Genomic DNA, 14,383 nt, shown 5'->3' with positions numbered 1-14,383 from the left:
ACATGTATATATTATGGATACATCAAGTATATAATCAGTCATAATTAGAATAAAACCTCTGGGACTAGAAAAGAAAATGGCCGATTTTATCCAAAAACAGCGCCACGCCTGTCCAAAGGCTGCACGAGGTACTGTCGCTCAATCTCATTCACTTTAAGGCTGGGTTCAGACCTGAGCGCACTGAACGTACGCTCTGTATGTGCGATTGCACGGGCGTTTGCAATCGCGCATACAGAGACAAGCGAACGCCCATTGTCGCACGTTCCCGCTGAAGTCTATGTACGGGAACGCGTGACAAGACGCCCCAAAAAAACTCCTGTACTTCTTGGGGCGTCAGGCGTTATAAAGCGCGATCGTACGCGCTGTAAAACGCTCAGGTGAGAACCATTCCCATAGGGAATCATTGGTTCTTGCCTGTTGAGCGTTTTACACCGCGTAGGAACGCGCTGTAAAACGCTCAGGTCTGAACCGGCTGTAAAGGGAGCTGAGCTGCAATACCAGGCACAACCAATCAGCAAGTGTGGCGCTGTTTCTACAAAAACGCTGTCATGTTGTTCTAATGCTGTACAATCCCTTTAAATGGCAGGTGACATGTCACAAGATGTCTTTGGTGGAGGGCCTGAGTTCTCCGCCAGTCGCTGGAATGATGGGGCCACGGCATAAAAATCGGGACTGTGTATTAGCACTTGAAGTTACAGAACCGATGCCTGAGGCTGCACTACTGACCAGATATGATGCAAAATCCCTTCTGATTTCTGTTCAAGGGGTCGTCCAGGAGGTGCGGGGTGTCAGATCCCCACCAATCTGGAGAGGAATCAGAATCCTGGACAACCCCTTTAAGTGAAGTGTCGTCATGGAGACCTTATGTACATCTAAATCATCATCTACATCCTCCCTGGCTTTAATACTAGCAATTCCATAGTTGTCCTGCCAGTCCTGATTCTGCAGGGACCATCCTGTGAACTGCCCCTCTAAAGGCGACATTTTGTAGGGGTTTCTGGGTGGTCCAATAGGCGACGCTTAAAGGGTAACTGTCATATTTTTTTTTTATTTGATCGTTTATTACAGCTGGGGATGTATACCCGAGTTAGGCCCCATGCACACGGCCGTGTTTCACAGCTGTGTGCGGGCCGTGGAACCACGGCCTGGATCCCTCCTGAGAGCAGGAGCGCACGGCGTCACTGGTTGCTATGACGCCGTGCGCTCCCTGCTGCCGCCGCAATACAGTAATACACTGGTATGATCTATACCAGTGTATTACTGTACTGTGCCGGCAGCAGGGAGCGCACGGCGTCATAGCAACCAGTGACGCCGTGCGCTCCTGCTCTCAGGAGGGATCCAGGCCGCGGTTCCACGGCCCGCACACGGCTGTGAAACACGGCCGTGTGCATGGGGCCTTAGTCTGTCAAAAGATCTGTAATTGCCTTATAATACCAGCTTTCATTAATGTCCTCTGTCCCTTTCCACTGCTCCCTTAAAAGACAGTTGCTAGGGCTGGTCTGTCTCCGGCTAAGAAGACAGGAAGACGGAGGGGCGGTGCTTCACACTGCACGCCTGCATTAGGCTTCAGAGTGAGGAGGCGTGTCTCAGTAACCCAATCTGATTGGCTGGCAGGGTGCTGCTGGCTTCAACAAGTGTGTAAGGGAAGTGAGGGAAAGCAGTTTTGGCCTCAGAGAACTGGCAGGGGAGCCATCTTGAGAAGGTCCTCATATTGTAAATTTTTAAACAGCCGTAACTAAGGGAAAAACTCAAGGAAAACAGTGGTATGTGAAGAAACTAAAGATTGCTTATGCATAATGCTGCTGCAGCAGTAACATATGCTAAAATTGATTTTTTTATGAAAACATGACAGTTACCCTTTAAAAGTCCCAATTTTTTCATTTTTGGTGCTGGTAAATAATACTTACCAATGTTTCAGTTGGTAAAATCAGGGCATCTAAGCTCCTCCCCTGGGAACGCCCTGAACCCGCACGTAAGCAATAACGTATAGGCTGAGCTTCAGTTAGCTCCGCCTATTTTCAGCATGGGACAGTACGAATTTGCCAGGACCGTCTCTAAAAATCAGGGAGAGTCCCACCAAATTCAGGACAGTTCACAACTATGCCAAGTATGCAGTTATGGGTCTATATAGGTGTGAACATTAATATATCTGATTATTTTAACCCACATAACGTCTCCATGACAACCAAGAACAAAACAGAAATTAGAGGTAGACATATGGTCACGAGAATCTCGGTGGTGCAGCCTCAGGCTTTGGAATAGGCCGTTAGTGTGCATTAAACATGTGAAATCTCCAATGCTAAACAATCAGCAAAGTTTGATCCATTTTATTATCAGAATCTCTCAGTAGTGCAGCCTCAGGCCCAGGGGTGCACCTAGCCTTTCTGCTGCCTGAGGCGAAAACTGAAATGGTGCCACCCCCCCCCCCCCATGCTAATTTCCTAACCTAACCCCTCTGCCACAATGAAAGTGCTCATGGCCCATGGCCCTTCCGCTGCCCCCCCTCCTGCCCCTACCTGGTGGCCTCACCTGGCCTCATTGGTGGTGCACTCCTGCTCAGGCCTTGAGGCCTGTAACTTCAGTAGCTCATATCTCAGCCTTGAAGTCAGATATTAGGAAACGGTTTTCGCATTTTTAATGGTTGGTCTGCCGAGATCATAATGATCCTACTCTGCAGATCTGCTGCCACCCACCTATAGTCTCTGTGGACGTACGCAGGGGGCTCTCGCCAGCACTCCTTCTCCTCAGAGTCCAGGATACAGTTGTCTGCATGAACGGGGTGACTGAGGTCGGAGCGCCCCTCCTGTTCGCCTGATACCCACAGTGAAAAGAGAGGATATAGTTAAAAGGGGAACACCGGGATACAGTATATGGCGGCCTACAGAAAGACACAGGGATGGATACAGAGCCAGAAGCTACAGAAATCCTTAGTTACCCTCAATGGCCGACCGGCAGACAAGCTGAGAATACGAGAAATGTAGCATCTTGGTCTCAAAGTAAGACTGGGTGAGAATCCGAGCGCGCTCCGTGGCGTGATACAGAAAATGAGCGCGGTTTTGGTCCACCGATCCTGAGGAGACCATCTGTAAAAAGAAAGAAAACTACAATCAGACCAATTCAGAAGAATCAGTGACGATGACCAATCTGTAACAATTGTATCTGATTCTGGGAAAGCTGGGTGACGAACAGACCCAAAGAGGACACAGCTTGGCATGATGTGGCGGCCATGATGGTGCAGTCCAGATAGGCAGGGAGGCAATCCGGCCTTCCTGCCTAACAGACTGCTTGATGGACCCAGCTTACACCCCCATTTTGTTGCAGTGGTACCTGAAGGGCTTGCAGGACGGTCAGGCCCTGGATGCGCTCGTGAGACGTGTGAGGCGATCGTCTTCTCTTCAAAGCTTCACCAGAGGCTTCAGCTTCCTGATAAGCAGATAACAGTTACCACAAGTAACGCTGCTCTCCCTGGTATACATTGTAATCAGCGTCCCTGCGTCTATAGATAGCATAAAAACTACCCTCAAACTGAACAGGCAGCGTGCATATGAATCGCTCTGCCCAATCGCGGAGACAACCGAGAGGCTGTTCTCTCACAGATCACTCTGATTATTGGCAGGGATGGAAGATTAGGCCGAGAGAGTGGCACACAGATTCCTGTGACATCTACAACAAGGCTGGAGACGACACTAGGCATAAAACATTTACCCATCGCTACCCTAGACCTCCAGGGATGTAGAAACCTAAACCCTTTCATTGTTGTAGACTACCATAAACCCCTTCACTACCCTAGACCACCAGATATAAAGACACATGAACCATTTTATTGCCCTAGACTATCATAACCCCCTTCACTGACCTAGACCACCACAGATAAAAACACATGAACCCTTTTATGGTCCTAGACTATCATAACCCCCTTCACTGACCTAGACCACCACAGATAAAAACACATGAACCCTTTTATGGTCCTAGACTACCTCTTCACTGACCTAGACCACCAGTGATATAGAAACATGAACCCTTGCATTGTTGTAGACTACCATAAACCGTTTGACTACCTTAGACCATCAGAGATAAAGACATATGAACCCTTTTATTGCCCTAGACTGCCTTAAACCCCCTTCACTGGCCTAGACCACCAGAGATAAAAGACACATGAACTTTTTATTGTCCTAGATTACCATAAACCCCTTCATTACCCTAGACCACCAGATATAAAGACACATGAACCCTTTTATTGCCCTAGATTACCTTAAACCTCTTCACTGACCTAGACCACCAGGGATGTTGACTGCTCTATCTGTGAAGTGCTTAGTGCCCTGGCACATGAATATGCAATAAAACAAAATGTTTATAATGGCACTTTCACAAAGTCAGTGATTTCCATCAGTGACAGTGAACCTAAACCAGGTGTAGGTCCTTCTTGCTCCCCCCCGGCCCCCCCCCCCCCCTCGCTGGTACCTCCAGCAGTGGTATATAGGAGGGATCTGTATTCATGGCTCTACTTCTCATTCAAAAGCTACAAATCCCACCAAGGACAGGAACACAATATACCAATCTAACGAGCTAGCTAATAGATGACGGGGTGCGCATTAGACCAAGGAAGTGTGGGTCCCATGACATGTCAGATGATCCCCCACAAGCTCATGTTGCATGGTCGTAAAGAGTCAAAGAGTAGTGGGTTTTTATGGTTTGGGCTCCAGTATGAGATTTCGAGAATGTGCCGGAATTGAAAACCACACTATGTTAGTTTCATACAGTTTTGAACATATTAAGTAAATACATGTATTATAACAAAGCGCCCAGCCCCTTCAACCCTTTCACTGCCTATGATCACCAGGGATGCAGACTTAGTCACTACTCTAAACCACTAGGATTTTACCTTAAGCTCATTCACTAACCTAGACCACCAGAGGTTAACGTCTTCAGTACCCGAGACCACTAGGCAAGTAAGCATTTACCACTAAGCTACTCTAGACCACCAAGGTTTTTGAGACATTGAGGCCTTTGATACTCTAGACCACCAGAGATTTTGATATTAACCTCTTTACTATCCTCAACCACAGGGTAAATGGTTATTGACCCCCTAAACAACCTTTGACCATCAGCATAAACTTAACTAAGACCCCAGCAATGTCACCATTAACCCCTTCACCAAAGCCCATCAGGAACGCTAATATTTACCCCTTCACTACCCTATTCTAGCAGGGAAGCCGGCATTGACTTCTCCACTATACTAGATGTTAGTATTAACCTCTTCAGAGCCATCCGCCCTTCCCATCCTGTATTTGAGCGTCAGTTCCTGCAATCCTCTGCTCCACCTCTTACCTGCACAAGCCCGAGTAAGGCCTCACACTCCTCGTCAGTGAGGACGCCGTCCAGGGTGACTCTCGATGTCCCGTTCATTTGCTTTGGAGTCAGAGTGACCGTCACCTCCTCGTAGGGAAGCTGTCCTGCAGAGAAGGACGTAATACTATATTATATGGTTCTATAATGATCTCGGGCTGGACGTGTCATCCAGTGGGGATGGTCACCGGCGCTTCATCATTTAGTGCCTCATCTGCACACGGCCACCTAGTCACATGACCTAGGCCCTAATGGATGTGAATGACCCCCATTTCACTAATTCTGCGTATACCATGGCATGTCCGGCACAATAAACCTCACACTCATTCGCAGGCACTCGCTGTACTCACCGCCGGCCTCCTCTGCAGCTACTGTCTCAGCCCTAATCAAATAAAAAGAATTATTAAAACCATAGACATCATGGTATATACAGTATATTGCGGTGACCTGAGGGGGGGGGGGGGGACTCACTTGATTCGTTCTCGGAGACTCTCTGGAATAATTTCCTCCGGGGTCCAAAGATCCTGAAAAAACAGAGGGGGCACATTTATAAAACCGTCCGCAGATAATTAGATCTGGAGTAGAAAATGGCGATAGCGTATACGTCATATTTATATTGTCTGTGGGCGTGGCCTACATTGTCAGCAAGCACAGATACTGACCAATCAACAGCAGGTTATACACTGTAGATGGGTTACTCTATACGGGTGCACCATTGTACGGTATTTCACATAATAGAAATCCTTTGGGTGCTAAATCCATCAACAGCGCTAATCTCTCTGCTATGCTGATAGTTTGTTACAATGTATCAGTCCAATCAGACAATCAGGATTGTCTGGACTCCACTGCAAACTCTTAGCGCTTGTTATGTCTGCAGAGATTTTCAGCCTTCAGCTGTAAACAAGGAATCGTGTCATTCACTGAAAGCAATCAGAGATCTTGAAAATGGCGAGTAATAGTACATTCCTAATTGTCTATTAGAAATTTGCTGAACTTTTCATTGTGCAGTGATTGAAGGGGTTTGTCCTATGATGGCTACCCTCCGGCTATGGTAAAACTACGACTCCCAAGATGTACACTTGCTTGGCTGTTCTCAAGACTCCATAGAAATGAATGGAGCATGCTGGGAGTCGTAGTTTCACTACAGCTGGAGCGCCGGAGGTCAGCCATCACTGCCCTATTTGATCGGCCGGGGGCCAGGTGCTGGAGAACCTGCCGATCACGAGAACAGGGGCACGTTCTGTCCCCCCATTTGGATGGAGCGGTGATGATGCGTGCGCACTGCCGATCCTGCCAGAGATAGCTGAGCGCTTGTACAGGACTGTTTCTGGCAGTCCCATGCATGTCTGCTGCTCCATTCAAACAGGGAGCACGGGCCCCTGTGCTTGTATTCGGCGGGGGGCCCAGCTGTAGGACTCCTGGCAATCAGACATTTGGTTTTCCAAATAGAGCAGTGGGGGTCCAACACCCGGGACCCCCTGCCGATCAGCTATTTGAGAAGGCACAGGCACTCACCGTAGCGCCGCGGCCTTCTCTCAGCTTTCCCTGGGTCGGCGACATCACGCTCATCGATCACATGGGGCAGCTCGGTCCCATAGATGTGAATGGGGCTGAGCGCGATACCAAGCACAGCCGCTATACAATGTACGGCACGGTGCTTGGCGAGCTCAGAGAAGGATGCTAATCTACTGCGAGCGCCGATGCCTTCTCAATCAGCTGATTGTCGGGGGTCCCTGGTGTCGGACCCCCACCGATCAGATACTGATCACCTATCCTAAGGATAGGTCATCAGTTATGAAAGTCTCCGAAAAACCCTTTATAAAATAAAGTTTGTTTTATTGACGGGTGTGAATAAATAAATAAATAAATAAATAGATCTTTTTGTAAAAATCTATCGTTGAGTGTATACAAGTTACAAAAACCACTAAAACTCCTACAAGATCCTGGATTACTGGAATGTGATAGAAAAGTATATAAAACACTTTGTGTGAAAAGCTTAAGATAAACGGCGCCATAAAATCGGAACTTTCCCAGTTGCTTGTCTCTGTTCAGTCTTCTTCACACATCCTGAAATTCTGGATTATTGGACGCCGCATTAAAGGAATTTTACTGTACACACAAATCCTGCAGTCTTGTTCATGATAACCGACAAACAGTAGAGGGGGGAAGAGGGTGACACATGACCGCAGAGTCCGACTACACTCTGGGTCTGTCTGTAGTCTGTAACCATGGAGACACAAAGAGGATAGGAGAATAGGAGGTAGGAGATTTTAAATGAAAACTTGACATCACTGTTTCTTCATGAATTAAGGTGCAGCTGCACGGCGTGACTTTTATATAATGTCTGTCAATAGTGCCGCAATGCGACATGCTGCAGCGCTACAGTCGCAAAAAATCCATTAAAGACTCAGCGTGTCGCATTGTGACACCATTAAAATACATTATATAAAATGTCACCCTGTAGCCATAGCTTAATGGAGGATGTATTGGAGTTGCAAAAGTTGACACCCCGTGATTTCTATATTTATTAGCATCCATGTACAAAGACACCTCCAGGGGCATTTTTTTATGTTTGCATTTTACTCATTTTTGGCAAAAAAGAATTTTTTCAGTTGATGTTTATTAAAAACGTTCAACCATTTCTGAGATACATGGCTTAAAAAAAAAAAAAAAAACACAGTCTGTTTGCAGGCTTTTACAGTCTGTTTTCTTTGAATCCAGTCATCAGACGACTCATGTGTAGATCCTCTTATCCCATTTATGTCAGCCATATTCTTACCAGTTTGATATGAATTGAGCTATAATGAGCATTTCTGAGGTCAGGAGATGAAAGATAAGACACGTCTGATGACTGGATTCAAAGGAAACAGAATGTGACAACTTCCAAACAGACTGATTTTTAACCCTTTTAGCGCACAAATGGCTGAACATTTTTAATAAACACCAACTGAAAAGATGTTTTTTTTTTGCCAAAAATGAATAAAATGCAATCATTAAAAATTCAATCATAGCCTTTAAACAACAATTTCATGAGAAGATCCAAAAAAAAAAATGTTCCTGACCGGATCTTGGAAATCGATGCCCAGGTTCTCCATGACGTAGTACAGCAACTTCTTCTCCGACAACGCCTGGCGCACGTATGAAGCGATATTCTGCAATACAAAACCGTGAATCCTAATCTACTCCCCCAGATCTGTTGCCGGGGCATGGAGCGATCAATAAAAAAAAAAAAACTGGGAAAATTTAAAGGAACTTTCCATCACAAGCAGAAAATAAGATAGGGGGAGAGGGAGGGTTCAATAAACTGGTAAATAGGGGATGAGCAAGTCAACTTCGGATGAAACATCCGAAGTCGATTCGCATAAAACTTTGTTAGAATACTGTACGGAGCGAGCGCTCCGTACTGTATTCGAATGTATTGGCTCCTATGAGCCGAAGTTATTATTTCGCGAAATCTCACGGAACTTCTGGTAATAACTTTAGAAATTAATTTCTACTGTTAAAAACCTTTTACCGAACTCAGTTTCGGTTCCAAGTTGGAACCGGACCCGAGTTCGGTAAAAGTTTTTTTACTGTAGAAATTAATTTATGAAGTTATTACCTGAAGTAATAACTTCGGCTCATCGGAGCCAATACATTCTAATACTGTACGGAGTGCTGTAACAAAGTTTTATGCGAATCGACTTCGGATGTTTCATCCGAAGTCGATTCGCGCATCCCTACTGGTAAAACATCTACTATGAGCAGTGACTCCAGCTGAGTTGCCTTGTCTGTTGGAGTTGAGGTAGTCTGATATTCAACCCCTGTCTCTGCTCAGGCTGCCCCTCCTCCATGCTTTATACTGCATCTCTGCTTTTTGAGACTAGCTGCTGTATACAAGTGCATGTCCAGCAGGAAGTCAGTGTACTGCTCGTTGATTTCTATTGCAGATAAGAAACTGGAAGACATGAAAAAGATCAAGTGAACAGGGCACATCGGCTGAGAGGTGGAGCCTCGGTGAAGGGGGAGGAGCCTGGAGAATAGTTAAAAGGGGTATTCTGGTTAGAACAAGTTATCCCCCATCCATTAGGTCAGCGAGTGCCCCGCCAACCACGAGAATGGGAACCTGTACCCTTGAAATGATTAGAGTGGCATTTTTTAGAAGTCTCATAGAGAATGAATGGAGAGGCCAAGCGCATGCTCGAGATCTCATCATCTTGTCAGATTCTCATGATCAGTGGGGTCTCTCCAATCCTAGATAACTTCATCTAATTGGAATATCCCTTTAAATAATCACCGGCTATTGATAGACATGTCTCAATGCTTAGTATCAGTCTTCAGCAGTCCTATAGGGTGGGAATGCAGCAGCAACACGCATGCTCGGCCGACACTTCATTGAAATGGGGGACTCGGGACCTTCATTCTCAGACCCTTGCAAATAGTTGATACGTTTTGGGACAACCCCTTTAAGTGTTAGGGGCAGGGCATGGGTGTTGCCATCCCTTTAAATAAATGCAGTAGTAATTAAACCCTGTGCAGCGAGATTACTGAACCATCCACGTGACATCTGGAAGGGGCACATACGTTTCCTCATCACTGAATTTTTGCAGGCACCAATCTCCAGATAGTTTTACCTCTCGTGGTCTCATCTCACTTTTGCTTTGCACCTTCTGCTCATATCCGCGTAGACTTTCTAGAACCGTCTCATTGTTCGGTTGGAAAAGTAGTAGTGACCGCGCGATCTGTGCGGCGGACTCCCAGTCTCCAACTATAAGGACAGAAATACAAGAAAGAGTCCTTTAACGAACCTTGCACCTGTGGGAGCATCCCATGAGCAGGACAGGTCTACAACATGGTCAATCAAAACCAGATATGGGCTTTTTGTTTTTCCCACCTACCCCAAAGACCGGTCAGACCTCAAGGGATACAAGGCCTACATAGAGCATGGGGCAGAGGAGAGCTGCTCCCATGGACAAGCCAAGAGAAGATGACTTACGTTGAGCGTATCCCTGCTGAAGCAACTGCAGATGAGCAATGAGGACATCTTGCTGTGAGCTCTTCTGTCCTGGAGTCAATGATACCCCTACGATGCACTGCTGCTTACACTGCAAAACTTGGGTGTAGTATTCTGGTAGAGAACAGAGATTGGGAGAAGAAAGAAGCTTTATATAGGGAACGTTACACAAGAAACTATAGATGGTCAGATTTTTAGGATCACCACACAAGTAAAAGGATGTGGACCAGCAGAGAAGATATCCGCAGATACCTGCAATGACCTCAGAGAAGTCACGGTGTGCTTCATTCTCACGCTCCCGTGTTCCCTCACAAAGGGTCCGGCAATCGTGGAGTGTGGACAGAAAGGAGCTCAGAGACTCCTCCAGCCTCAAGACTGCGGTGGTAGTCCTCTCTTGAGATAGCAGAGATGTTGCTTGGGCATACAAAGCCTGGAGAAAATGACACAGAGGGAACCATTAGCGATCAGTGAGGGGCAGGTAAATGAATGGATGTCACTGTGGATGAGTAATCGTCTATAACTTTTATTATTGGGAGATCTGCTGTGTTACCTTGTATGGTGGCTCCTCCAGGTCTCGGAAGCTCTGCTGTTTAATCCCCTTCATGGAGTGATAGCGGGTCACATCACCCTGAATCTGCTCATGATGGGGGTTCCTCATATAGAAAGTGTACGCAGTTGCAGCCGCTTCATCCAATTCCTCCAGCTAGGAAAAATTAAAGAAAAAGAGACATGGTCCAAATCCCTCCAAAGCCTAAAGTCAGTGTCATCTTCATTCCATCAGAACCTACAGCCAATGATTCCTCCATCCCACCAAAAACTAGAGTCAATGACAACTCCATCCTACCAGAACCTAGAGAGAGTGATAACTCCATCCTACCAGAACCTAGAGAGAGTGATAACTCCATCCTACCAGAACCTAGAGAGAGTGATAACTCCATCCTACCAGAACCTAGAGAGAGAGTGATAACTCCATCCTACCAGAACCTAGAGAGAGTGATAACTCCATCCTACCAGAACCTAGAGAGAGTGATAACTCCATCCTACCAGAACCTAGAGACAGTGATAACTCCATCCTACCAGAACCTAGAGACAGTGATAACTCCATCCTACCAGAACCTAGAGAGAGTGATAACTCCATCCTACCAGAACCTAGAGAGAGTGATAACTCCATCCTACCAGAACCTAGAGAGAGTGATAACTCCATCCTACCAGAACCTAGAGAGAGTGATAACTCCATCCTACCAGAACCTAGAGAGAGTGATAACTCCATCCTACCAGAACCTAGAGACAGTGATAACTCCATCCTACCAGAACCTAGAGACAGTGATAACTCCATCCTACCAGAACCTAGAGACAGTGATAACTCCATCCTACCAGATACTAGAGTCAATAACTCCATCCTACCAGATACTAGAGTCAATAACTCCATCCTACCAGAACCTTCGAGAGAGTGATAACTCCATCCTACCAGAACCTAAAGCCAGGGATTTCTCCATCCCACCAGAAACTAGAGTCAATAACAACATCATCCTACCACAACCTAGAGACAGTGATACCTCCATCCTACCACAACCTAGAGACAGTGATACCTCCATCCTACCACAACCTAGAGACAGTGATAACTCCATCCTACCAGAACCTAGAGACAGTGATAACTCCATCCTACCAGATACTAGAGTCAATAACTCCATCCTACCAGATACTAGAGTCAATAACTCCATCCTACCAGAACCTTCGAGAGAGTGATAACTCCATCCTACCAGAACCTAAAGCCAGGGATTTCTCCATCCCACCAGAAACTAGAGTCAATAACAACTCCATCCTACCACAACCTAGAGACAGTGATACCTCCATCCTACCACAACCTAGAGACAGTGATACCTCCATCCTACCACAACCTAGAGACAGTGATAACTCCATCCTACCAGAACCTAGAGACAGTGATAACTCCATCCTACCAGAACCTAGAGAGAGTGACATTTATATTTCACCAGAACCGAGAGCAAATTACATCTCCATGCCACGAGAACTTAAAGACAATGATAACTCCATTCTATCAGAACTTAGAACCAATGATACTTCCATCATACGAGAACTTAAAGCAAATGATTCCTCTTGCTATCTGAAACTAGAGCCAATGATACCTTTATCATCTAAACAGAACCTAAAGCCAATGATACCACCATCCCACCAGAACCTACAGTCAAGGGTTCCTCCATCCTGTCAGAAGAACCTAAAGTGAATACCACCACCCCACCAGTACCTAGAGCCAAAGACTCCTCCATCCCACCAGAACCTGGTGTGAATAGTCCTATCAATTTTATTGTTTTAAGAAAAATTACCCCTTTAAAAATGAAAACTCTCCAGGAAATGTCCCCGTGTTGCTCGTGTCAGCCAAGAAGATAAAAATTCAGTAATCCCCCCCTATCTGTCTCTGGTAAAGCTGGGTGACAACCATTATGGCCACCACTCCCATACTGGATTTTACCCCGGTCTCCCACACTCCTGGGTAGTAAACCTGGCCTGGTTCAGGAGTCACAATGTATAATCAATGCTGATGAAATCCAGCTTTCCCAGACACAGAAGGGAATGAACGTGGACCCGTCGCTCCCGGACTCCGGGGGGCGCTATTCCCCACTCTGGTAGATTTTAGATTTTATTTCCTGTTTACTAATGGAAAGTTACAATATCCCCCATAGACAGACCCAGCGCTGCCCCCTCCCCCCATATACACACACATCCACGTGTGCAAGCCCCTACATGACAGCAATGCATTCTGGGTGATTAACCCCTTAGTTACTTTTCCTGTACAGTTTTCCAAAAACCACCCCCATCAAAGAAGAGTGAGGTATTGCTGCATCCCCTGCCCATCTAAATATCTTTCCTCTTCTGCAGAGTATTGCACTATGCCCCCCCCAAGACACTCTCATAGCATCCAGGGCAGGATAACTACCCACCTTCCTACCCCATAATCCAGCACTGCAGGAAGTGACAATCTGCAGATCATGTGGTGTACAGTCCTGGACTGCAGACTATCACATCTCTTCAGGAATGTTACCTCTGCATAACATTGTACCCACCCCACAGAGTGCATAGGTGGACTGCAGACTATTGCATCCCATGACTGCATCTGTGACAACATAGGCAGAGCATTGTATTCAAAGCAGTCTACCCAGTTCTGGGCTGCAGACTATTGCATCGGTGCCCTGCACCCAGAACCAAGCTAACTGCCCTCCAAGCAAACCCGGGCTGCAGACTATTGCATCTCTACCATGCAGAACTTGACACCCCGACCATTCCAGCTACCCATGTGATGTGACACTGACATTCTGCAGATTATCGCACCCAGCCGGTCCTACCCTGTAATGGGCCACTTGCAGGTAGTTGTAGGGCGCCCCCTTGTGGAAGGTCTTCTCCGTGTCCTGGGTCAGCCGGTACCGGGAGGGCTCCCCCATCTGCAGACGCTCGCAGCTCAGCAGACACTCGGCCCTTTCCATCACCGCCTCCTCCAGTTGGGCCCCTTGGAGCCCACATTGATCCCCGCATCTCAGCCGGACTCCCCGCACCTCCTGGAGGCTCCGCAGCGCCCCCCAAAGTTTATCCCGGGCGTCCGACCACTGTCCCCGGGAAAAGAGAGAGACCCCATCCCAGAGCAACTCATCGGGGGGCTGCAGGGTGAGGGAGCGGGCCAGCCCCAGGCAGAGGAGCAGCAGAAGGGCCTGCATGCTGGGGGGCTCCGGGGAAGCAGGAGGGACAGGCCCTGCCAAATATCACATCCCAGGAGGAGGAGGAGAGGGAGGGGGCAGGTAGGTGGAGGAGGGGAGCACACAGAGCCCAAATCTGTCATAGGGAGGGGACAAGGTATCAGTCTACAGAGGAGGCTGCAGGATACAATGTATCAGTCTACAGATCAGAGGAGGCTGCAGGATACAATGTATCAGTCCACAGATCAGAGGAGGCTGCAGGATACAATGTATCAGTCCACAGATCAGAGGAGGCTGCGGGATACAATGTATCAGTCCACAGATCAGAGGAGGCTGCAGG

General features: G+C 47.1%; 1 protein-coding gene across 1 annotated transcript; it reads right to left on the bottom strand.

The window, feature by feature from the left end:
• Positions 1 to 2,605: 2,605 nt before the first annotated feature.
• On the bottom strand, positions 2,606 to 14,117 carry P3H3 (prolyl 3-hydroxylase 3). Its single transcript, XM_044299726.1, has 12 exons — positions 13,699 to 14,117; positions 10,890 to 11,042; positions 10,592 to 10,769; positions 10,322 to 10,453; positions 9,960 to 10,093; positions 8,409 to 8,498; positions 5,818 to 5,870; positions 5,697 to 5,728; positions 5,329 to 5,453; positions 3,328 to 3,423; positions 2,936 to 3,083; positions 2,606 to 2,811 (listed from the first exon to the last, which is right to left on the bottom strand). The coding sequence occupies exons 1-12, from the start codon at positions 14,062 to 14,064 to the stop codon at positions 2,606 to 2,608; spliced, it is 1,713 nt and encodes a 570-aa protein (XP_044155661.1). The 5' UTR covers positions 14,065 to 14,117.
• Between the last annotated feature and the right edge of the window lie 266 nt (positions 14,118 to 14,383).

This window comes from Bufo gargarizans, chromosome 6 (assembly GCF_014858855.1).
Source record: "Bufo gargarizans isolate SCDJY-AF-19 chromosome 6, ASM1485885v1, whole genome shotgun sequence".
Classification (NCBI taxonomy): Eukaryota; Metazoa; Chordata; class Amphibia; order Anura; family Bufonidae; genus Bufo; species Bufo gargarizans.
The sequence above is the reverse complement of the archived record's forward strand: the minus strand, read 5'-3'. Positions and strand labels throughout refer to the sequence as shown.